This window comes from Podarcis muralis, chromosome 9, assembly GCF_964188315.1.
Source record: "Podarcis muralis chromosome 9, rPodMur119.hap1.1, whole genome shotgun sequence".
Taxonomy (NCBI): Eukaryota; Metazoa; Chordata; class Lepidosauria; order Squamata; family Lacertidae; genus Podarcis; species Podarcis muralis.
The window spans coordinates 80,979,161-81,002,786 of NC_135663.1; the positions used below are offsets into that span (position 1 = coordinate 80,979,161).

A 23,626-nucleotide genomic window follows, 5' to 3' on the forward strand; every position below is an offset into this window, starting at 1 on the left:
CCGCCATCTCCGCCCCGGGACCCCCAGCGGCGGGCGGGACTCTGCGGCCCATTGTTCACGGCGGGCCAATCCGCGCGCGCCGCCGCCCTCTCGGCCAATGGGCTCCGGGGCGCGGGAGCAGCTGGGTGAGGTCAGCGCCCCGCCCCCGGGCGGGGGGGGTCTGTGGCGTGCTGACGTCATGCTGCGCCTGGGCCCCAGCGAGCCGCCCTCCCCGCGCGCCGGGCTGGCAGAGTTAGTTAGGCAGCGGCCGGCGGTGGGGCTGAGCCCCCTTCCCGAAGCCCAGCACTCCCCGCCTCTCCTTCTGCATGGTGGACCTTCTCTTTCCTTACTCCTTCCTGGGTGCTATGGGGGATCATTCCAAAAGTAAGTGGCTCCAGCTCTTTCTCTCTCTCTGGCCGGGATCTTGTGCGCAAAGATTTGGGTGCATTGGAATGCGCTTTCTTGCGAGGAGCTTTGCTTTTGCAAACCCCTTTCGCGGAGGGCGGGGAGATGGCCAAACATAGCAAATATTCTAAAAGGGTTCCATCTATATATCTACGGCTATATATAGATAGGCATTTATAAGCATAACTTCCCCCCTCTCCTTTACGCCACCGTTTGCCTTTTCGTTCCTGGATTCTTATCAAAACCTGGCAGTTGCAGAATTTGCTGCTGGTTTATTTTTAAACGAGCATGTTTTTATTCGGGGGCTTGTCGCCCAACACTTGAACGACCCTCCAGAAAACTGTAGGGAGAATTAGCAATAACTATAAAGATAGCAATTATGATGATACAACGAAGTCATGGAAAGATTCTCAGATTCTCTTTCTCTTTTCTTCATTTCTTCTGGGCGTATTAAATACGTGGCCGTTTGTTTTTATTTTCTGCGGTGCAGTCGGAAAACAAAGTTATACGGGAAAGTCAAAGATGCAAAATTCCCCGAGTTCTTCTTTTTATGCCCTGCTTTGCTGGGGCGTCGATTTATAAAAGAGGTGCCGCCGCAGCACCCAAACCGGTGCCTGATTTGGGGTTAAATTCTACGGATTGATTTGGTTTGGTGTTAGACTGATTGTTTTTTTAAAAAAGAAAACTTGTTTCCCGCCCCCCTTTCCAGAAAGTCCTGATGAGAGATTCTTAGTGTCCTTTGCTCCTTTCCACCGGCAGAGAAACCCGGGATTGCCATGTGCGTGGGCTGCGGGAGCGAAATCCACGACCAGTACATCCTGAAGGTCTCCCCGGACCTGGAGTGGCACGCGGCCTGCCTGAAATGCGCGGATTGTAGCCAGTATTTGGACGAGACCTGCACTTGTTTTGTGAGAGATGGCAAAACGTACTGTAAAAGGGATTATATCAGGTGATGCTGACCTCCTCCCCCTCTCGGAGCGGGACGCCCACCGAGCGGAAGGAAAAACACGCCTAGCAAATCCAGTTGCCCCCCCCCACGCTTCGCTTTCGTTTTCTTTCCTCCTCTTCGGAGCCTTTTTTGTCACACAACGCCCTTTTATTTATTCGATTAATTGTTTGCAAATGTTTGCTTTATTTTGGCAAATTTCTCCTGCCCCTACCCTCTCTTCTCTATGTTGTTGAAATCTTGCTTGCGGGGGGGGGGGGGATTTCAGGCCACAGAGGATGGAGGGATGTCTTTTTGGTTTTTGAACTCAGGACGGCCGGAAGTCCAGAGAAAGACTCGCCTGTGGAAGCCTCATTTTTCACAATCCTCTCTTGGTGGTTCCCCACCCGACAGATGCGAGAAGAGCGAGACATTTCACATAGAGTTCGGAGGGAGGGAAAGCGGGGGATTTCATAGATTTGTAGAGTTGGAAAGGCTCCCAAGGGTCATCTAGTCCAACCCCCCCCCAGGTGGCTTAATTTTCTTATATTGCTCCAGTTTATCCTAAGAGGTGCCGCTTATTTGTTTTTTTCATTTCCGATCTCCGCTGTGCCAAGCTTTGCCTGGGTCAGACATGCCGGCCAGACAAATTCCTGGGCACCCTAAAGCAAACCCCAAAGCCAGCTTGGCAAGAAGGACGGCTAATAACCAGTGTGCCAATGGGGAGGCGGAACGGACTCTCCGTAACTGAGTCCGAGAGAGGCCGATTCTTCTTATTTTATCATTCTTAATTTGGCACCACTCATCTGCAACTTAGGTCTCTGTCTGAAGAGACTTGAAATCTGAATCGTTATTCATCATAGTATACCATAAGAGCTGCCGAGCGGAAGTTGCCCGTTATTAAGTTCGCGGCTTTGGCAGCCTAGGTCCCCGCCTCGAGGAGCTTACAAATCTTCAAATGCTTAAGGATGGATCCCTTTACGGATAGCCTTAGAGTATCCCTAATAGTAGCCTTCCAAGAGGCCGCCAGGGCTGGTTCTTTCCTCCTTATTGCTGCCTGTCGTTAAATGAGCGGAGGGAAACGCCAGGTTCCTGCCCGGAGGAGGTTGCGGGGGTAACCGCGGTGCAGCCCGCGCCGCTCACCTGAGCCTCCCTTGGCCGCCCTGGGAGGGTCCCCAGGGCCACCTAGTCCCTGCCAGGCCGGGGGGGGGGGTTGCGAGGGGTGGGGAGCCCGTGGTGCCCCTTTCCTCCCGGCCCGCCCCCCCCCCCCCGCTGACGGCTGCCCCCTCCCTTCCTCCCCGCAGGCTCTTCGGCATCAAGTGCGCCAAGTGCGCGTCGGGCTTCAGCAGCAGCGACTTGGTGATGCGCGCCCGGGACAACGTCTACCACCTGGAGTGCTTCCGTTGCTCGGTGTGCAGCCGGCAGCTCCTGCCGGGAGACGAGTTCTCGCTGCGGGACCACGAGCTGCTCTGCCGCGCAGACCACAGCCTCCTTGTCGACCGGGCCGGGTCGGCCGAGAGCCCCCCGCGCAGCCCCGGACACCTCCAAGGCGCCCGGCAGGGCCTCCAGCTCGCAGGTAGGCGGGCGCCCCAGCAGAGAACCGGGGAACTGGAGAGCTGGAAGGGACCCCCAGGGTCATCTAGTCCAACCCCCTGCAATGTAGAAACCTCAGCTCACGCTCCTTCCTTCCTTCCTTCCTTCCTTCCTTCCTTCCTTCCTTCCTTCCTTCCTTCCTTCCTTCCTTCCTTCCTTCCTCCTTCCCTCCCTCCGCCCTGACTCCTTTCTCACTTTCCCCCTCTGTTCCTTCGTTTCTGATTCTCTCTCTTCTCTGTCCACAACTCCCCCCGCCCTTCCGCACTTCATCTTCTAGCCTCCCCGCCTTCTCTTTTCCCAACCTCCGCAACAGCCGACGGAACTCTTTCTGTCCTAGGAGTCTTTCCAAACAGCAGACCCTTTCTGGATCCACCCATGCACTCTACACACACGTGTATTGAGGCTCCTTTCAGACGAACAGATGGATTTAGCTTTAGGAGACCGAATGCAATCACTTCTGCTGTCATCATCAGGTCAGGGGAGGCGCAAAAGTACCCCAGTAGGCGAACCAAATAGTGAAGATCCTTTGCCCCCAAGCGCTTGCAAAATGGAGTAGGACAGAGAAAATAAAAGGAGGAGCCAGGACCTCCCTCTCCCGTTCCCCGCGTCTCTTGCCCTTTTCTGCTTGGGAGAGACCGCGCCAGCCCGGGAGGGGACTCCAAAACATCGCTGGGGGAAACGGAGAGAATCTTGCCACCTATCCAGAGTTAGGAAGGAGTATATGTCCCAAACTTTTGATACTCTCCAGCTCTGGTCTGATGGGAGTCCCCCGTGCCCCCCCCCCCGCTCTTAATCTTGCTTTGTTCAGTTAGCCTCTTTTAAACCTACAGAGAAGACACGCGGAGGTGATGGTGAACCCACTGACCCCCACCCCAAAATCAATACTTTGAAGAAAGTAGATCCTGCTCACTTCTAGGGAATGTACTGTGAGTGCGACACATTTAAAGCAGTCTCCTTTAAGAGCCCCGGGAACTGTAGTTTAGTGCATCCAAGCGCTGCAGTTCCCAGATCATTTGCGGGCTGTGTGTGTGTGTGTGTCTGCTTTAAATGGTGGGCACACAGACTTAGGAGTGTTGGGTGAATGGATTCTGTCTGAATCCCGTTCCTCCAGTCTCTCCCAGTGGCAAACTTTGGTCCTAGTCCCTCGCCCCTCAGTTACACACGTGATGAACAATATAGGCAGCCAGGGAGGTCCAAAATACAGGGGGAGAGCTTCCAGATTTTGTTGAAGGCGCTGGTTCTCGTCCTGCGTTTGGACCTCGTTGGACAGCCCAGTCTCCACAGCTGGGGGCTTTTTAGGAAAACCAGATAAAATATACCCCTCCAGGGGGCTTCCCTTCTGAGCGACGTCTCTGCCAGCCTCGGAGTGGAGGCAAAGTAACCCTCTCTGTTTCTCTCGCCCACCCACTGGGGGAACGCCTCCCTCGCCCGCTCCGTGGAGAAAAGGGGGCCGCGGAAGAGAGAGCACATGCAGCCTGCAGCAAAGTTTCTTTTCAGACCTAAACCCCCAAACAGAGTTGATTCGAGTTGCCAGGCAGGCAAGTCCCGCTGAATGGGCAGGGGGACTTGCTTCTTCAGGAAACAGGATCGGAGTGTGAACACAGAAAGTTGTGTCTCGCACTCAATTTTAATTTATTAAATTTCAGATAACTCTATTGCTCCACGCGGGAAATCCCAGCTCAACAGCACGGGAATTCCTTCCTTTGTGACTGTTGAATTAGTCCTAATAAAGGCACGGTTAGTTTTCGGAATTAGTGTATTACATACATACGTACGCACTCTTTTAGAATATTGGGATTTTAATTGCTTTTCACACGGGCTACCTAAATTTATTGCTTTAATGTAATTTTTGCAAATTGTCCTGGGATCTTAAGTGATTAAGGGGAGGAGGCGGGGTTAGAAACAGAAGAAAATATGTTTGTTTTACCCTTCTCACCCGCAAAACATTGATGCTGTTCATGTACTCTCGATTTAATCAGAGGCCATGTATCAGGTTTGAAACAAAATTTGGGGAACAGCGCATAACCAGATTTCCGTTCATCTTTAAAACAAAAACAAAACAAAAACAAGAACAAAAATAGATTTCAAAAGTTAGACATGGGAACTCCTTTTACTATTCTTACAGCCCAAACCTCCCCGGATTTGCTTAGAACTAAAGTCCTCCCTGGACAGCGAGGCTGGCTTTGCAACTGAACTGAGCAACACTCTGGTGTTTACGCAGAAGGAAATTTCACTGCTCCATCCTGAGGCTTACTCTCGAGTAAGTGAATTAAACATTTCAGCCTCGAGTTCTCTGACGTTGGGCTCACTTACAAGGGAGCAAGCCAAATTCAATACAGTGAGGCTTACTCCCAAGTAGACATACATGCATAATAAGATTGTGCTGGCAATTCCTTAACACTGGGACAGTTCCTTCCCTCTTTCTTTCTTTCTTTCTTTCTTTCTTTCTTTTTCCTTCCTTCCTTCCTTCCTTCCTTCCTTCCATCTCCAAACCACAGAAACTATATTGAGTTGTTGTAGGTTTTTTTATTAATTATTTTTATTATCATAATCATCTGTATGTGATGCATTGTACCTGTACCTTCCAAAGACGCGGGTTTAGAATAATATAGCAATCTAATAAACAGATAAATAAATAAATGATTTAGTTTTAAAAGTGTTGCGGTGGGATGACGACGACGACGACTCATTTTTAATCCGTCTCTTAACATTTGCCGCAAAGCGTCTGTCTGTTGCAGCCGGTTCCTCGCCCGGAGGCCGCGGCTCCCAGGGACGGAAAGTGCAGGCAATTCCGTTTGTCTCGGCTTTCCTCTCCCGCCGCCCGGTCCCCCCCCCCGCCCCCGACATCTGTTTTGTGTGACATCTGATGCGTCTCCTTTTAACGCCGGGCTGTCATCTGAGTCATTGCTGAGCTAAATCCCCCCGCCGACCCCCTCACACGCGCACCTTTTTAAAAGGACGTAAATATTCGAGGCCAACATTAGTTTGGGATTTGTTTAATAAAAAATAGAATAATAGTAATAAGTGCAACAATCGGATTTATTGGTCTAAACTCTCTCTTTGGTGTAGCTTGATTTTTGCGCAGTCTGATCGATATGTGTGTGTGTGTGTGTGTGTGTGTGTGTGTGTGTACAGAGACAAACCTTGCGAAATTCAAGCCCAGCCTCTCCTGAGACTGTCCAGTCCCTCTCCAACCCTCGGCTTGTGCGTTTGAAATGACATCTTTAACATTATTTGGAGAACCTGTGGAGTGTGTGTGTGTGTGGGGGGGGAACAAGGCCGAAAGTAGTAGTAGTAGTAATAATAATAATAATAATAATAATAATAATAATAATAATAATAATATTGCTACTACTCCTGCTACTATATTTTAATTTAAACATGTTTCTTTCAAGTTGGTCCTTTTCTGAGAAGATTCGTGGTTATTTGTTAGACTTGGCTAATAATAATAATAATGATAATAATAATAATACAGGAATAGCAACTTCCTGTACAACCTGTTCTTTAATTATTATTTTGATCTTCAATGGGAAAGCTTTGCCTGACGGGGCTCCGGGCGGTGGCGGGGTCGGGTTGGCCGCCCCTTGGGGCTGGGCGGAGAGGCGCCCTCCGCCGGGAGACGGGAGCCCCTTCCAGGGCAGCGGGGAGACCGTGCAAACGCTGCCCAGTGGTCTCCCTACACCTTGTGGTGCGTTTTCTTGGGGGGGGGGCGGGCGGCAATCCCTCCCAGAGACTTAGTTATGGGGTGTGCAATTATTGTACAACTAAACGGCAGTTTAGAAGCTGCGCGTGTTGGTATTGTTTTGTTTTGTTTCACGCCGCGTTTGCCTTTCCGGCCCCGAGTTGAGCCTCTTCCTAGACTGCGCCGGGGGGGGGGGCGTAGTAAAATTCCTCTGCTGTCTCAAGGAGGAGCTGCCAGTCCTGAGGTGCCAGTCACTCCCCCCCCCCCCCCCAGAAAGGGCTCAGTTTTGCGTTGTTGTTGTTGCTGCTGCTGCTAATTTTTGGTATCAATGTGCAGGTTCACTGACTAATGATCTGCGAAGAACTAGGAAAAACAATTACTTTATTAATTATTTAGTTATTTATAAAAATATTCGTATACCCCTGTATCATATTACAGAAGTATACAAATATTTTACAGTTTACAGGAATATAAGACCATACAATAAGACCATTAAAATAAGTTAGAAACATTAGCCAGAAATAGTTTTGAACGTCTTAAAGAGCTCTCTGCGGCGGTGCATACACAATAAACTTGTAACTAAAAGACATCTAAAAGCCACGAAGGGTAACCCCGAGGGCTTCTCAGTCTGGGACATGGGGGCGGCTTGAGCCCCGGAAGGCGCGCCCTTGAACGAGCTGGGCGGGTCGTCCCAACCTTTCCCCCCCGGGGGGGGGCGCAATCTTCCCTGCCCCCTCCTGACCAGCCTCTCTCTCTCTCCCGCCACCTTCCCTCCCTGCAGATTCCGTGCCCGGGCGCCAACCCTCCTTGCGTCCACACGTGCACAAGCAGGCGGAGAAGACGACGCGCGTGAGGACGGTGCTGAACGAGAAGCAGCTGCACACGCTGCGCACCTGCTACGCGGCCAACCCGCGGCCCGACGCGCTCATGAAGGAGCAGCTGGTGGAGATGACCGGCCTGAGCCCGCGCGTGATCCGCGTCTGGTTCCAGAACAAGCGCTGCAAAGACAAGAAGAAGTCCATCCTCATGAAGCAGCTCCAGCAGCAGCAGCACAGCGACAAAGCCGTAAGTGCCCCTTCCCTTCCTCTGCACGTCTGAAGAGCCCTCGCCCTCCCTGAAATACAAATGGCCGGGTCTTTTCTAGGGGGTCGGGAGAGCCCCCTCCATCTCGAGAGACCCAAGTCCCCAAGTCAAGGGGGAGGATTTCCTAGAGATTTCGGGGAGAGGATTTAAACTGGCTTCTGGACAGGCCTGATCCACCAGCACGAACCCACGCTTTGCATCCGCGGACGGTTTGAATTGGCACAGTCTGCAGTGAACACCTATGGCTTAAGTGGCGCAGGGCTTCCCTTCCTCTCTCCAATCTCTCTCGTTTTTGAAAGGTGCTCGCCGGCACCTGAAGATGTAGGAAGATAAATGTTGTGTACGTGACAGTTGTAGAAGCTACATCCTTATAATATGGTCTAATCGGAGCGAAACTCAAACGTGTATTAACAGGTTTCTAATTTCATCACAGCAGGTGGGGGACCACTGACTGTTTTAAAAGGCAAACTGTTTTGTTTTTGCCTTTCACATCACTAGGATCCCTCTCCCTTCCTGCCTAACACCCCTAGACACGCGCGCGCACGTGTGTTTGGCAGTGTTTTGGATTACGTTTTATATAGATGGCAGTGCCTTGGTCTTTAAGATGCCACAAGACTCTTTCTCGTTTTTTGGTACAACAAACTAAACAAGGCCACCTTTCTCGAAGCTGGACTAGGAGAAGGTTTCATGACACCAGATCTCTTAATATATCCCTAATACAATGTGTCTCTAGAGCGTCCCTGAAAATGTATTCGGGTGAATTTTTTTAAAAAAAATAATAATCGAAAGTTCTTAAAAGACCAAGTGTTTTTTGAGCAAAATCTATTGCTAAATTAGTTTAGTTCCGATTAAATAAACTTGGCGCCCCATCTTAAAAATAGAACAACAATAATGTTTTTGCTTTTAATATATAATCTATTTTTGAAGGGCGCTTGAAACCCACAAAGGGGCACATTAACAGATCCGGTGTCACGAACAGTGTAATCCTAGCCGTGTGCACTGAGAAGAAAGTCCTGTTTCGTTCCTTGGGACTTATTCCCGAGTCCCAGGTAAATCAGGTGCAATCCTAACCCCATTTTACCTGGGAGTAAGCGCCACTGAATTCGATTACACTTACTTTTGAGTAGACATGGTTGAAATTGTGTTGTTACTGGCTAAAGCAATACTGTACCTCTATGAACACTTAATTGGGGTTTACTTCTGAGTAGCCGGGAATAGGCTTGTGCTACTTCAATATACGAGCCGGAAAAGTCTTTCTGCCCACACCTCCGCGGCAAACCACTGTAATCTTACTTGGAATATAGGGAACAGTATTATTGCCTCTATTTTACAGGGCTTTTGTAGGACAGAAATATTGTGAAGGCTGCTGCTCAATGCCCAGCTATGTGGGAGCGTGTCCCCATTGAAACGTCCGAGTAAACGGGCACAGACTGGTGCTGCACAGGACTCTATAACGAAAAAGGTTACATAGTCCAAGAGTGGAGGGTCGCTCCCAGGTCTACAATTAGGATTCTCAGAAAGGTTCTCTGTGCGTAAACTACATTGAAATGAATGGGAAAGATGCAATAACTCTCAATGTGTGGAATAATTACCCGGTGGATTTTGTCATTCCATCTATACTGTTATGGGAAACCATCTAAATGCATCCATTTATTGTTAAAATGAAGTATAACAAAACCACAACCACCATTTCCCCGCTTTCCCCTTCTAGAACAATTGTCACTTTTCTGCTGTAATGAAATTGGCGAGGAGAGGGACGAGGGAGGAAATATATGGCTGCACATTAAGGCCAGGCCCGTTGACTTCCATGGGCTTTGCCACGGGCCTGTCCCCGCTGCCATCCAGGGTCCGTCCTTCCTTCCTTCCTTCCTTCCTTCCTTCCTTCCTTCCTTCCTTCCTTCCTTCCTTCCTTCCTTCCTTCCTTCCTTCCCTCCCTCCCTCCCTCCCTCCCTCCCTCCCTCCCTCCTTCCTTCCTTCCTTCCTTCCTTCCTTCCTTCCTTCCTTCCTTCCTTCCTTCCTTCCTTCCTTCCTTCCTTCCTTCCTTCCTAGCAGACGCGCAAACGGGTCTCCGCGGAAGGGCCGAGCTGGAGAGCAGAGCGAGGCTCGCGCAGGGTCAGGGCGAAAGAGTTCGCAACCTCGTGCACTTCGCTTTCGCTTTCGCGGGAGACGGTTATCGGCATAGCAGGGAACACTTTGCTCCTGGAATGTTATCACTCATATTGTTTTTATTATTGATTAATTAATAATTACCCCGGTGGCATTAAATATTGCATCTTCCCCTGGTGGTTCACCCCCAGCCCCAAAATGCTTTTAATTGGCTTCAAAACCATGTTCATGGGCGTTGTAGAAAATGACAGCAGGAAGCTCCAGCCTTGAGGGGAGGCACTTTCTTAGGGATTTTGTCGGGAGAGAACCCTCTTTTGATTGGGTTTCATGCAAAACTTCCAGGCAAGCTCAAGCAAATTAAAAAGAATGAGAAGATAATGCTAATTTAAACTGCTTCTTGGCTCCCCCCCCAGAGCAATTATTAGTGCCACCACCCATATAATTCCAATTAAGGCTCTGCAGCAAATATACCAGCAGATAATGTCATCATAAATAAATCCTATTACTTTTAATAGATTAAATTAATATATTAAAATTATGTTTGAAAAATGAATCAAAATTTAGCCCCCACCTCTTTTGTTTGCCTTTTAAACTCTTTAGAAAACTACTATATGTGATTTAGGCAGTGTAGCGTAGTGGTTAGGACTAGCACTGGGAGAGCAGGGTTCAACTCCCCTGTGGACTTGGGGCTCAATCGCTGCCTTTCAGCCCAGTCTACCTTGCAGGGTTGGTTTGGGGCATTAATGAGGAGGGGCAGAACCATGTGACCACCTTGAGCTTCTTGGAGCAAAAAGCGGGGTAGAAATGCCAGTGAATAAACAAACTTTTTGCTCTTCCCTATAAATAACTGTGAAGCATATTTGATCTGGGTAAGGGGTTTGAGGTGGGGGAGGCGAAAGCCTTGAGAGGAGTGGGATCAGGAAGGCGGGCAGGAGACGTATCTTGACCATCAGAGGTGGAAGTGTTGCTTAATTTCTCTAGAAACCAAATCATTTAATGTTCATTTCCATTACTGCCACAGATCAAACTGAGAGGGGGAAGAGCACTTGCTCTCCTTGTGGCAAAGTGGAAAAACCAACTGCTGCCCTTCTGGGAAAATATGTTATTGCTGGTGAAGCCAGTTTGGTTATTATAAAGGATTTGGATTGGGGCAGGAGGAGAATAAAGGGAAACTTTTTTCACTCTCCTCCCTCCTTACTGCCAGATTTTGTAGGCTAATCCAGCATTAATTAATGATTAATTGCTGATTAGCCCCTCCCCCATTTGGGTTCTTCCACTTCTTTCTGTTGTCCATTCTTCCCTGATATGGAGCACTTTGTAAGAGAATTCTCCTCCCCCTAACCCAGGCTTCCTCAACCTCAGCCCTCCAGATGTTTTTGGCCTACAACTCCCATGATCCCTAGCTAGCAGGACCAGTGGTCAGGGATGATGGGAATTGTAGTCTCAAAACATCTGGAGGGCCGAGGTACATCCCTTTTGCCATCATAAGCAGCTGCAAATTGGGGTTTTCCAAAATACACCAGCCTTCCAACTGAGTATCAGTGGGGGGGGGGGGTTGAGGTGGGGCTCAGTCCAAGGCTTTGCAAAATACCAAGTAATATGAAACAGGAGATTGTCCCTGAACATGTCAAGAATTCTTGCTACTGAGCAGCCATAATCAGCCCCTTTACACTCAGCATCTGGGGGCATGGCTTATCACAAGGGTGAGCAAAAGGTAGATCGGGATCTACTGACAAGATCCCTGAGGTGACTTGCAATGGATCTGAAAAAGTTTCTGACAACACATATGCAGATACCCTAGCCTTTCCGTGGGTGTTTTTGGGGGTGGGGTGGGAAGAGACCTCCATAAATTGCTTTGTCACTACATTTGAGTCTTAGAAATTGTTTTGCTTCATTGTAAAGTCTTGTGACTATATAATTTTTTTAAAGAACCAGGGGTGATTTGCTATTATTGATCTGTAGCGCATGGCTGGATGTGACATTGGCACATGATGATGCATCCAAGTCTGTCACTGCTGCCAGATTCTTCCTCTGGGAACAGGTGGGTTGGGCTGAGTCTTTGCTGACTGTTCCTTTCTTTTCACTCCTCCACAAGAGCCTTCAGGGCCTGACTGGGACTCCACTGGTGGCCGGCAGCCCAATCCGCCATGACAGCGCTGTGCAGGGCAACGCAGTGGAGGTGCAAACCTATCAGCCCCCCTGGAAAGCACTCAGTGACTTCGCCTTGCAGAGCGACTTGGACCAGCCAGCCTTCCAGCAACTGGTAAGGGACCGGGAGAGGTGGGAACACACAGCCAAGAGGACCAGGTCTTCCTTTGAACCAGCTTGGGAGCAGAGTGGGGAAGGCGCACCTTCGTGGCCTTTGTGGCTCAAGCCTAAGAAAAACATCGCCACCCACTCCCAGACTGTATGTGAGCGGTTGATTCCTCCTTAAACGCTGTGCCCTCTACCACACGTGGGGACATTCAGGTTGCTTTGGGGGCACAGGGAAGGTCATGTGGGGCACACAGCTCTGTACTGCAGCTCCCTGCACACAGGCCCAGCATCTTCCACCAGCCAGCTGCCTCACGGCTCCGCTGGCCCTCCTCATTCCCGTGACACCCAGCTCACCTCCCTGACTGGGACGCATCTCCTAAGCAAGCCTGCTTCAACCCAAATTCTCCTCGGTGTTGACTCAGACTTTTGGGGATCAAAAGGAGGTTGGGAGGACGGTGGTTGAGAGCCACAACACAAGAACCATCCGTGCTCTGTACTGTGGATTAAGCACTCTCGAACAATCACTACACTCTGTGTAGGATGAGGATCACTGTGGACATAAGTGGGAAGATGGAGAGGGCAGGAACTGAGACCCCTTTAGCACTTTTCCCTGCTTTTGTGGGACAGGGAAAGAGCTCTTCAAATTGTGCTTCGTGGTGTGTTAAGTGATCTTGAGTGCAATCTCATCTGTGCTGGTGTGTTTGAGGTATGTGCTGCTTAATATAAATTCAAACTGGCCCTCTGGATGTATATATGTATGTGAACAGGTACCTAAGTTTGGGTTCCCATTGCAACATCAGAGGATCCTTTAATGATTTGTTGGAGTACTTGCACCATTAGTTAAAGTGGAGTTAGGATGGAGTTGCATCAAGAACCGCCCCAATGCAGCATCACCAAATGTGATCCTATGTTGGCATCATGAGCAGATGTTTAGGATTGTGGTGTAAGATGCACTTACCTGTACATTTGGGGCAGAGTCTTCAGGCAATGGTAGATGCCTAGACAAAATGGGGAAGGGGCACAGCCCAGCAGTAGGGTATGCAGAAGGTCCCAGGTTCAATCCCCAGTATCTCCAGGTAGAGCTGGGAGACACCCTATCTGCAACCCTGGGCTGCTGCTGCCAGTCAGTGTAAACAATATAGAACTAGGTGGACCAGTGGTATGAAGAAGGCAGCTTACTGTGCTCACAGAACTGTGTGATAAAGAAGTTGCTGGGATGTATTTGAAAGAAAGGCCTTATCCCCTACCTGAATACACCAGAATAAGGTCATGTTAATGCTTGAGGAAGAGGGATAATTTTGGAGGGAGAGAGATGTAAATACAAAATGTCAACTCCATGTTGGACTGAGGCTGCAGTTTTGTCAAATACTTAGCACTGAAAACGTAAAGGTTAGTTCACTTCAACTTGCCTGTTGAGCAGGCATAGGCAAACTGGGGCCTCCAGATGTTAGAATCATAGAATCATAGAGTTGGAATAGACCACAAGGGCCATCGAGTCCAACCCCCTGCCAAGCAGGAAACACCATCAGAGCACTCCTGACATATGGTTGTCAAGCCTCTGCTTAAAGACCTCCAAAGACGGAGACTCCACCACACTCCTTGGCAGCAAATTCCACTGTCGAACAGCTCTTACTGTCAGGAAGTTCTTCCTAATGTTTAGGTGGAATCTTCTTTCTTGTAGTTTGGATCCATTGCTCCGTGTCCGCTTCTCTGGAGCAGCAGAAAACAACCTTTCTCCCTCCTCTATATGACATCCTTTTATATATTTGAACATGGCTATCATATCACCCCTTAACCTCCTCTTCTCCAGGCTAAACATGCCCAGCTCCCTTAGCCGTTCCTCATAAGGCATCGTTTCCAGACCTTTGACCATTTTGGTTGCCCTCCTCTGGACACGTTCCAGTTTGTCAGTGTCCTTCTTGAACTGTGGTGCCCAGAACTGGACACAGTACTCCAGGTGAGGTCTGACCAGAGCAGAATACAGTGGCACTATTACTTCCCTTGATCTAGATGCTATACTCCTATTGATGCAGCCAAGAATTGCATTGGCTTTTTTAGCTGCCGCGTCACACTGTTGGCTCATGTCAAGTTTGTGGTCAACCAAGACTCCTAGAACCTTTTCACATGTACTGCTCTCAAGCCAGGTGTTCCCCCATCTTGTATTTGTGCCTCTCATTTTTTTTGCCCAAGTGCAATACTTTACATTTCTCCCTGTTAAAGTTCATCTTGTTTGTTTTGGCCCAGTTCTCTAATCTGTCAAGGTCGTTTTGAAGTGTGATCCTGTCCTCTGGGGGTGTTAGCCACCCCTCCCAGTTTGGTGTCATCTGCAAATTTGATCAGGATGCCCTTGAGTCCATCATCCAAGTCGTTGATAAAGATGTTGAATAAGACCGGGCCCAAGACAGAACCCTGTGGCACCCCACTAGTCACTCTTCTCCAGGATGAAGAGGAACCATTGATGAGCACCCTTTGGGTTCGGTCAGTCAGCCAGTTACAAATCCACTGAGTGGTAGCATAGTCAAGACCGCATTTTACCAGCTTCTTTACAAGAATATCATGGGGCACCTTGTCGAATGCCTTGCTGAAATCAAGGTAGGCTGCATCCACTGCATTCCCTTCATCTACCAGGCTTGAAATTCTGTCAAAAAACGAGATCAGGTTAGTCTGACATGACTTATTTTTCAGAAATCCATGCTGACTATTGGTGATCACAGCATTCCTTTCTAGGTGCTCACAGACTGTTTGCTTAATGATCTGCTCCAGAATCTTCCCTGGTATTGATGTCAGACTGACTGGGCGATAATTATTTGGGTCCTCTCTTTTCCCCTTTTTGAAAATAGGGACAACATTTGCCCTCCTCCAGTCTGCCGGGACTTCGCCTGTTCTTCAGGAATTCTCAAAGAGGACTGCCAGTGGTTCTGAGATCACATCTGCCAGTTCTTTTAATACTCTTGGATGCAGTTCATCTGGCCCTGGAGACTTGAATACATCTAAACTAGCCAAGTATTCTTGTACTATCTCCTTAGTTATTCTGGGCTGTGTTTCCTCTGCTGAATCATTTGCTCCAAATTCTTCAGGTCGGGCATTGTTTTCTTTATCGGAGAAGACTGAGGCAAAGAAGGCATTGAGGAGTTCAGCCCTTTCTGTGTCTCCTGTTTGCATTTCACCATCTTCTCCTCTGAGTGACCCCACTGTTTCTTTGTTCTTCCTTTTGCTACGAACATACCCATAAAAGCCTTTTTTGTTGCTTTTAACCTCTCTAGCAAGCCTGAGTTCATTCTGTGCTTTAGCTTTTCTGACTTTGTGTCTACACGTGCTGGCTATTTGTTTGAATTCCTCTTTGGTGGTTTCCCCCCTTTTCCATTTTTTGTACACATCCTTTTTTAATCTTAACTCAGTTAAAAGTTCTTTAGATAGCCACCCTGGCTTCTTTAGGCACCTTCCATGTTTCCGTCTCATTGGTATTGCCTGAAGTTGTGCTTTTACTATCTCCCTCTTAACAAACTCCCAGCCATCATGAACTCCCTTTCCTTTCAGTATTACTGTCCATGGGATCTCACCCAGCACTTCCCTAAGTTTTATGAAGTCGGCTTTCTTAAAGTCAAGAAATTGAGTCCTAGTATGCTTGGCTGCTCCTTTCCGCTGTATAGTAAACTTCAGAAGAGCATGATCACTCGCGCCTAATGTTTTGGGACTACAGTGCCCATCATCCCTGACCACTGGTCCTGTTAGCTAGGGATGATGGGAGTTGTGGTCCCAAAACATCTGGAGGCCAAGTTTGCCTGTGCCTGCTGTTGAGCATGCAGCGGCTTAACACCTTTCTAAGCTATGCCTCTTGCTGGTGAGCTCAGGGTCCCGGGTTCAGTCCTGGCATTTCCAGGTAGGGGTGGGAAGGATCTTTGCCTGAAGAGCCTCTGCCCGTCAGTGCAGGCGGTACTGTGCTGGAGGGACCAGTGTTCTGATTTGGTATATATCAGCTTGCCTCAGTTCATCAGCTGTGATGTTTTGCTGCAATGCCAAAACTGCACCACTGGATTCCAGTTTCCGTTGTTAGGTGTGCCAGGCTAATGGAAATGAACAGGCTTAAAATAGAGTTGTCCTCCTGCTGGATCACAGCTCAGAACTGCTGATGGGAAGCCCGTGAAACTGTATCGTTAATTACAAAGGGATACTGAGGAATGTGTGCCCATGGAAGGTTCTCCCCCTCCTAATGCATTATTTCCTGTATCTTGATTATGCTTTAGAGGATAATCAAAAATGAATCTGGTGCAATATTTAGTTAAGATAATGGAGAATTGAGATGGGTGAGCTGCCTGCATAATTAAATGGTCATTTGCTAGAAACGGAAGTGCCACTAAATGAAATATGGGTCCTATACATCAGTTTATGAAATATGGAGCCCGGCTCTGCATAGCTGCCACTGGAGCTTTGCCTAGACAGTGTGCAGGAAGTCTGTCAAATTCCTTACAGAACAGTTTCCTCTTTGCAGGAGAAAGGCTCAAGGGGGCTCTGCAACTGGAGACCGTGAGGGAAAGCATTATGTGCCACTTTAACAGTCATGGCTTCTTCCCCAGAAACTGGGAACTGCAGTTTCTTAAGGGTGCAGGGAGTTGATAGAAGCCTCCCCTGTTCCCAAGAGCTACAATTCCAGAGCTCATTGGGAAGAGGGATCAGCCGTTAAACCACTCTGGGAATTGTAGCTCTGTGGGGGAATAAGGATGATGTTGGGACAAAGGTGAAGGCCTCCCCTTCTACCCTCACCCCCCCTTCTGGTTTCCCAAGAGCCTTATGGAGGGAAAACCTGCTAGAGGAAGGAAGGGAAAGTGTTTTGTGCAGCCAAGGGCCACATTTCCTTCTGGGAGGCAATGCAGGAGGGAAATGTGGCTGGGAAAAGGAGTATAAAATTTGCCTTTGCAGAGGGTCCAGTTGCTATACATTCACACACCCCTCTCTACCCCCCCCCCCACCCAAGTGGCAGGATCACTCTACAGTCAGGCAAGAGCACTTGACGAGTGTGCAGAGCAGGGCTGGGGTGCAAGGAATGTGGCCTGGGAATGGTCTTGAGGGCCAAATAGAGATGTTTGGGGGGCCACATTGGGCCCCAGGCCAGAGGTTCCCTCCTCTTGTGATACAGTATGGCAAGTTACCTGAATGGGTTGGAGAACACCCCAGACATCTAAATCAGTGGTACTGCTTGATAAATCTAGCCTGTTCAGACTGAATCTATGTTGTTGGAAAAGAAAAGGGTGGGAGGGAAAGGCATTGCGGATAGAGATCCTCCGTTGCTCTGCAAGCCTTCCACAAAACCACCTGAACAGAGCTCACAGGCTACCAGCAACCCACAGACCAAAGTTTGTGAACTTCTGACCCTACGTAATTAGGTGTGTTTAAGGAACCGTGCTTGAATTAATCAGTTCAAATAATTTCAAGCAGTGCCCTTTAATTGCACCCATTATTTAGGTCCATTATTCATGGGTTTGGTGAGTGAGTGTGATCTGGCCACGACTGATGAAGCTCAGATGACGAGCCCCCTACTTTCTCCCCATTATTTGAGTCCTTTTAGGAAATATATAGTGGCACACCTCACATTTGAATAATGAAGCGTTTGGGATCCTGACAGTTTGGGAGAAGGTTCTATCACTCACAATATTCCTTTGGGAGTCCTCCGGCACATGAGGAGGACGTGCTCATGTTCAGTTCCTTTTCATTCCACTGGATTGTGCTCCCGCTTTTCATACCAAGCGCGTGTAGGGATGTGAATAGACATGTATAGATTTATCAGAGATTATCCTTCCTTCCTTCCTTCCTCACATTTGTAAGTTCAGTAGAGTGCATCCCTCTGTAGCTTAAAAGTGAAGCTTAGATAGGTTAGTTTAAGCCTTTTAGTTTAAGTAATCCAGGATGCCTTAAGGCAGACTGGGTTCTCCTGGTATTTCCCCCTTAAAACAATAATCATACAAACATTCTTGTAAAAGGTAAAAATAACACTTACTCATTCCACATTTCTGTTGCAGAATGACAGATACAGCAGCTTTGTTCAGACAGGCTTAAAATGGTAATTCAGTTAGATAGACATGCTTAAGTCTAGCTTAAGTCTAGCATGTCTGAGCAATGGAGCTCAGATATGCAGGTTGTTCTCACCTTTCTGACTTGGTGCTGAGATGAAGAGGTAAAAGTGAAGAGAGGCCAAAGAGCCAAGAGGAAGTGCCAAGCCTTGTGAGTAATTATACATGGCTATGCCCCCCCCCCCCCCCGTCAGGGCACAGAGGGAGTGTCTGTCTCAGAGTTCTGTCTAGCAAACTTACAGGAAAACTCTGTGAGCTTCAGCTCTGATCATGTGCCTGCCTAGCAAACATGCTTTGTTGGTTTGACTGCCTTGTAAATATCCCACAGTGAGCTACAAGAGTGCTTCAGGGAAGTGCAAAGAAGGGACTCTGGCAGGGTCCAAAAGATGGGCAAGCCCTAACTCGGCTTCGGGGACCCTGCCAGAGCCTTCTGCCTCCTTCCCAAAGCCTAGTGCCTCCTCACCTGGCCAGCTTTGGGAAGGCAGCATGAGGGCTGGGGGAGCGGCATCAAATGTTGCTGAGTGCTGCCCCAAAACACTTTTTGATATAATTCAAATCCCCTATATCTTTTCAGCAGCTTCTCATTCTGCCTTCAGCTGTGTTTCAGTTTGCCCTGGCAACAAGGAAAGGGTTGGCAATATTAACTGATATCTGTTTTCGGGATGAGCTTTTGGGGGTTGGGGACCCTAGCATCTGCTTTGCATGCAGAAGGATATTAAAAAGGATCAGGCAGCACACTTTGGGAAAGGCTTTCTCTGCCTGAAACCTTGGAGAGTTGTTGTCGGAAGGAGTAGGCAATTCCAGTCCAGAGGGACAAATGGTCTCACCTGCTAGGAGACAGCCTCCTGTGAGTTAAGTTTTAAAAACTAAAGAACTGGGGCAAATAAATTCCTGTATCTTTTCATCAATAAATATTCTCTGGGTGGCTTAAAATCATTTTAAAATAAAAATTAAAGTGAAAGAGCAACAGAGACGGCATAGAGCAGATTACAGTCTGATTTAAACCAGCAAACTCCCTGCGTCAATAAAGACATCTTCACCCTCACCTGGTGTTACAAAGACCATAGAAAAGGTGTTGGCTGAGCCTCTTTGGGGAGTCTGTGTGGGATGAGTTTTAATGCAATTAAATTGCAGTTTATCCCTCCAGGCACCTGCATGTGGGGGTTAAACAGAGTTTTAAAATCCCATCCTTGGAAGCAAAATAAAAAGCATAGGAGCTGTAAAAACTTGTTTTGAGCAAGTCCTGCTACAAAGTAAGGTGGCTTCCCCATTCTTACCCCACTTAACAAAATATCAGGCAGCAACTTACTTTATTGGTTCACAGCAGTGGAAGCAGTAAAAACTATGCAGGCAAAATACTTACAGTAAACCCAGCTCCAGCGAGGGGAGGCATGTCTGCATCTGATGGGCGGGAGGGACAGGAGGTGCTCTGTTCTTTCCTCTCCAAGAGAGCAGGGCAAATGGCGCCACACAGAGCCCTCTCTGCTAACTGCGTTTCTATGGGCCGTGTATCTGCCTCAGCAATCCAGCTCTGTGATATTAGCGCCTTCTCATCCTAACTAGCAAGAATATGCTTTTGTTAGGTTTGGCAGCTCATCTCCCACAGTCTGTTCTATAGCTCAGCCCCCCGCCCCTTTCCACCTGCCCCAGTGGCATGTGTCCCTCCAGAAGGTTGCCTAGAAGGCCGTGTGCCCCCCGGCTGAAAAACGGTTCCCCGCTCACTCCTGCTGCAAGATTGGCATCACTTGACTAATCCCCAACCTTGTCGCCCTCTCTCTCTGCCCCTGCAGGTCTCCTTCTCAGAGTCCGGCTCCTTGGGCAACTCATCTGGCAGCGACGTGACCTCCTTGTCCTCTCAGCTCCCTGATACCCCCAACAGCATGGTCCCCAGCCCGGTGGAAACGTGAGAAGAGCCTCCTTTTACCACCCCCACCTCCCCATGGACTTTCGCATGCTCCTGATCCCTGCATGAGATCTCCTGAGCTCCGAGCAAACTCAACTCTTTAAATTATTATCTTTTATTTAAAACCCAGCTCCCCGATCTTTCCTAAACCGTCATGGCTGTAAGCGGCACCCGCCTCTGGACTGCACCGCCCTCTCCAGCACACCGGGGGGGAGCAGAGCAAGACTCCCAAGGGATTCCGTGCCCCCACCCTCCGTGAATACCTCTTGATTGTACTAGGATGACTTTCCTGACTCATGTAATGGTAGCTTTAGAGTACGTTGTCTTTTTTTTTTTAAACAAACAAACAAAACACACTTGGGAAGAAGCAAACCTGATCGTCTTGGAATTGCCGGTGCCATTTGCCACGCTATGCCAGGAGCCTGGACAAATCTTGAACTCCCTTATATTTGTTTGCTGGCCCTGGAAGGGGGGATCTGTCTGTCTGTCTGTCTGTCTCTCTTTGTCTCTCTTTCTCTCTCTCTCTCTCTCTCTCTCTCTCTCTCTCTCTCTCTTCCCCTCCCCCCCTCCAAGCCTGCATGATTGCTGGAAAACTATCTGCAAGACTTAAAGTACCCTCCCCCCCACTTCTCTTGCCAATGTTAAATTATCTTCTGGATGGAGGTGAGGTTTGTTAGGCCATTGCAGACCAAAGTAAGTTATTGTTGTTATTATTATTTATTGTTACGGCAGAAGATAAAATGGTTGGGATTGATATTTTGACCTTAATAATAAAAACGAACAAATACCTGATGAGAAAGTGCTGCAAGTCTGTGTGAATCATTGCCACACAGGATCAGAAGGCTGGGATTAAGGATCATCACTGCCGTCAAATATGGAGGCCACATGAACATTCCCTGTGTGTGTTTGTGTGGAATGAAGACATCTTAACACGGAAGGGTTTCCCCAGGTCAGACAGACTGGAACTATATAAAACCCGCTTCTCCTTCAGCCACACATCAGACTGGAAGCTTGTATGGGAGCTGGAGGCTCCACCGCCTTCCTGGCCCTGATCAGGCCCTGATCTGGGCAGGTGTGTCCATGCGTCTTCCCTCTCCTCCTCACTTCCCTGCGGAAGGTGAGGAGGCTCCAAGATCCAGCCAGGGTCTCACACAGTGGTGTCAGAGGCTCCTGTGACAAGAGAGGAGCAGCGTGAGGGTGCTGATTGAATTAGTGCAGGGACATGGACCCTCAGGCACAGGGGCCAGATGGGGCCCACCTAGGCTCTCTATGTAGCCCTCAGGACTTTCCTGCTCCCCAGCCACACTCCCTTCTGAACCTCCTTTGCCCTTCCTTGAATGTTTTTGTCTGGCTGGACTGTGTCCTTGATTGTGCCTCTTGTTTGGATGAAACGGGTAATGGAGAGGGGTGTGTGCAGGAATCAACTCACTGTGCAAAGGCAAATTTTGAATTCCTTGCTCCATGCATGTTTGGCTCTGGCCCCATGTGCTGCTGACATGTGGTCCCTAGAAGCTTGCCAGAAGGGAATGTGGCGCTTGGGTTGAAAAAGGGTCCCCAGCCCTGAACTACTCAGCAGTTTTCACAAATTGGTTCATGCTTTGAAGTGCCTCTGAGAAAGCCTAGTGCCAATTTTTCCAATGTGATGTGCTCAGAACCTGTCTTTTCCCGGGCTGGCATCTGCACAAGCTGAAGTCTACCCACTCAGGATTTCAGTGGCACTTTCTGAATAGACGTATATGCACTTTGTGGTGGGAAGCTGCTCTTTGGATGTTTTCCTCTGTCTCTAAGCAGTGAAAGAGTCTGGAGTTCTAGGCACTTACCCAGGGCTTGGTTTCCTTGGAATGAAGGTCAGCAGAGGCTGTGGTCTTTATTTACACATATATGCAACCTCAGTGTGGGATGGAGGGAAGATGTTGCTTCTCCATGAGTTACAGCTTTGGCTCCAGCACATTCAGGTCTCCGTGTCTCCAGCTTCCCGCCTGCTTCCAGCCTAGCTCCTACCTGGCAGCTAGGTGAGGGGTGGTGGTGGAAGGCACCATCACTTAGTTGCAGCTATTGCAACTTGGCGGCTCCTTTTGGGATGCTGATGAGGACATTTAAGTGTTTGGCTAAGGTCATTGGCCTACAAATAAATTATCTGACTAGTTCCACTTCTATTAGATTCCAACCCTCACTGGGTGCAGGACCCCAAGAACTGGAAGGGGCTCAAGGCATCATCTCTGTCACAGCACCAGTGCAAGGAAGCCTAAAGTCACCCCTGAAGCACTTAGAGCAGATCACTTGACACATCCGCAGTTCTGTGAGGAAGACTAAGGCTTCCTTATTAACAACCTCACAAAAGCCAGCAATCACAATAGTTCTTTGGAGGAAGTCATGACAGACCAGATAGCTTAAAATTGTATTCTGTATAGCAAATGGAGAGTTTTTTATTTTAGTTTACAAAAATTTATAGGCCATTTGGTTGTAACAAAATGGGTTTATAATGGTCTTGTAGGAAGACCAGAAGCTGCCAGATACAGAGTCCAACCTTTGGCCCATCTCTCTCCTCCCGGTCTACGGGGCCTGGCAGTGGCTCTCCAAGGCTTCAGCACGGAGCTTTCCCCAGCCCTATTGAAAGGGTGTTAGTAGAGGCTGTAAGTCTATGGGGCTGATTTATTACATTGCAAATATCCTGCTTTTCTTTCATGGAGCTCAGGTGGATGTGAACGATCCTGTGGAGAAGGTTAGGCTGAGAGGGAGCGAGAGAGAGAGGCTGGACCAAGGTCTTTGCAGGAAAGTGCATTACCTTTGCCTTCTGCTCAAGCTTGTCGGTTAGCTTCCTTTTGGTCAGTCATTCCATTTCCATTCCCACTTCCACCCTTTTCTGCCACTTGGGGGAGGACAGAAGGAGCACCAAGAAAGATAGTGAAGCAAAGGCAGAGGAGAGAGAGAGTGTGTATCTGTTCAATGACCGTTATTGGAAATGCAATTCTTTCTTTTCTTGCTATGTAGTCTTTATGGGAGGGGTTGCAACCCTTCTTATTACTCATTAAAAGCCTCCTCTGTCCTACAGTGGAGAAAAATACTGTTGGTCATATTGACTGCAGTAGCAGAGGCCTGACCTCCTGCGTTGCAGCAAACCTGGAACCAGCTTGCCTGGTGACTGAAACCACTGAGCCATTGGTGTGATCCTCCAAACATTTAGAAACAAAATATCGTTCATTTTTCACACTTGCAAGAAATGCCAAAGTCAAACCAGTCTCAGAGTCGTTTAAACCAATTGCACTTTCCCCCTTCCTATGCCATTAAATATTATTATTATTATTATTATTATTATTATTATTATTATTATTATTTAAAAACGAAGATCATGGCCACAGGGCCCATCACCTCCTGGCAAATAGAAGGGGAAGAAATGGAGGCAGTGAGAGATTTTACTTTCTTGGGCTCCATGATCACTGCAGATGGTGACAGCAGCCACGAAATTAAAAGACGCCTGCTTCTTGGGAGAAAGGCGATGGCAAACCTAGACAGCATCTTAAAAAGTAGAGACATCACCTTACCAACAAAGGTCCGCATAGTTAAAGCTATGGTTTTCCCGGTAGTGATGTATGGAAGTGAGAGCTGGACCATAAAGAAGGCTGATCGCC

General features: G+C 48.4%; 1 protein-coding gene across 2 annotated transcripts; it reads left to right on the top strand.

Annotated features, from left to right (window-relative positions):
* Nucleotides 1-189: 189 nt before the first annotated feature.
* On the top strand, nucleotides 190-20,331 carry ISL2 (ISL LIM homeobox 2). 2 transcript variants are annotated; one of them, XM_028744650.2, is made up of 7 exons: nucleotides 190-363; nucleotides 1,094-1,333; nucleotides 2,614-2,885; nucleotides 7,366-7,649; nucleotides 11,869-12,036; nucleotides 19,885-19,997; nucleotides 20,128-20,331. In XM_028744650.2, exons 2-7 carry the CDS (start codon nucleotides 1,161-1,163, stop codon nucleotides 20,159-20,161), a joined length of 1,044 nt encoding a protein of 347 aa, XP_028600483.1. In that variant the 5' UTR covers nucleotides 190-363; nucleotides 1,094-1,160; the 3' UTR covers nucleotides 20,162-20,331. The 2 variants fall into 2 exon arrangements, with proteins under 2 accessions (XP_028600483.1, XP_028600481.1); XM_028744648.2 differs by having other exon boundaries at nucleotides 1,144-1,333.
* The last annotated feature ends 3,295 nt before the right edge of the window (nucleotides 20,332-23,626 follow it).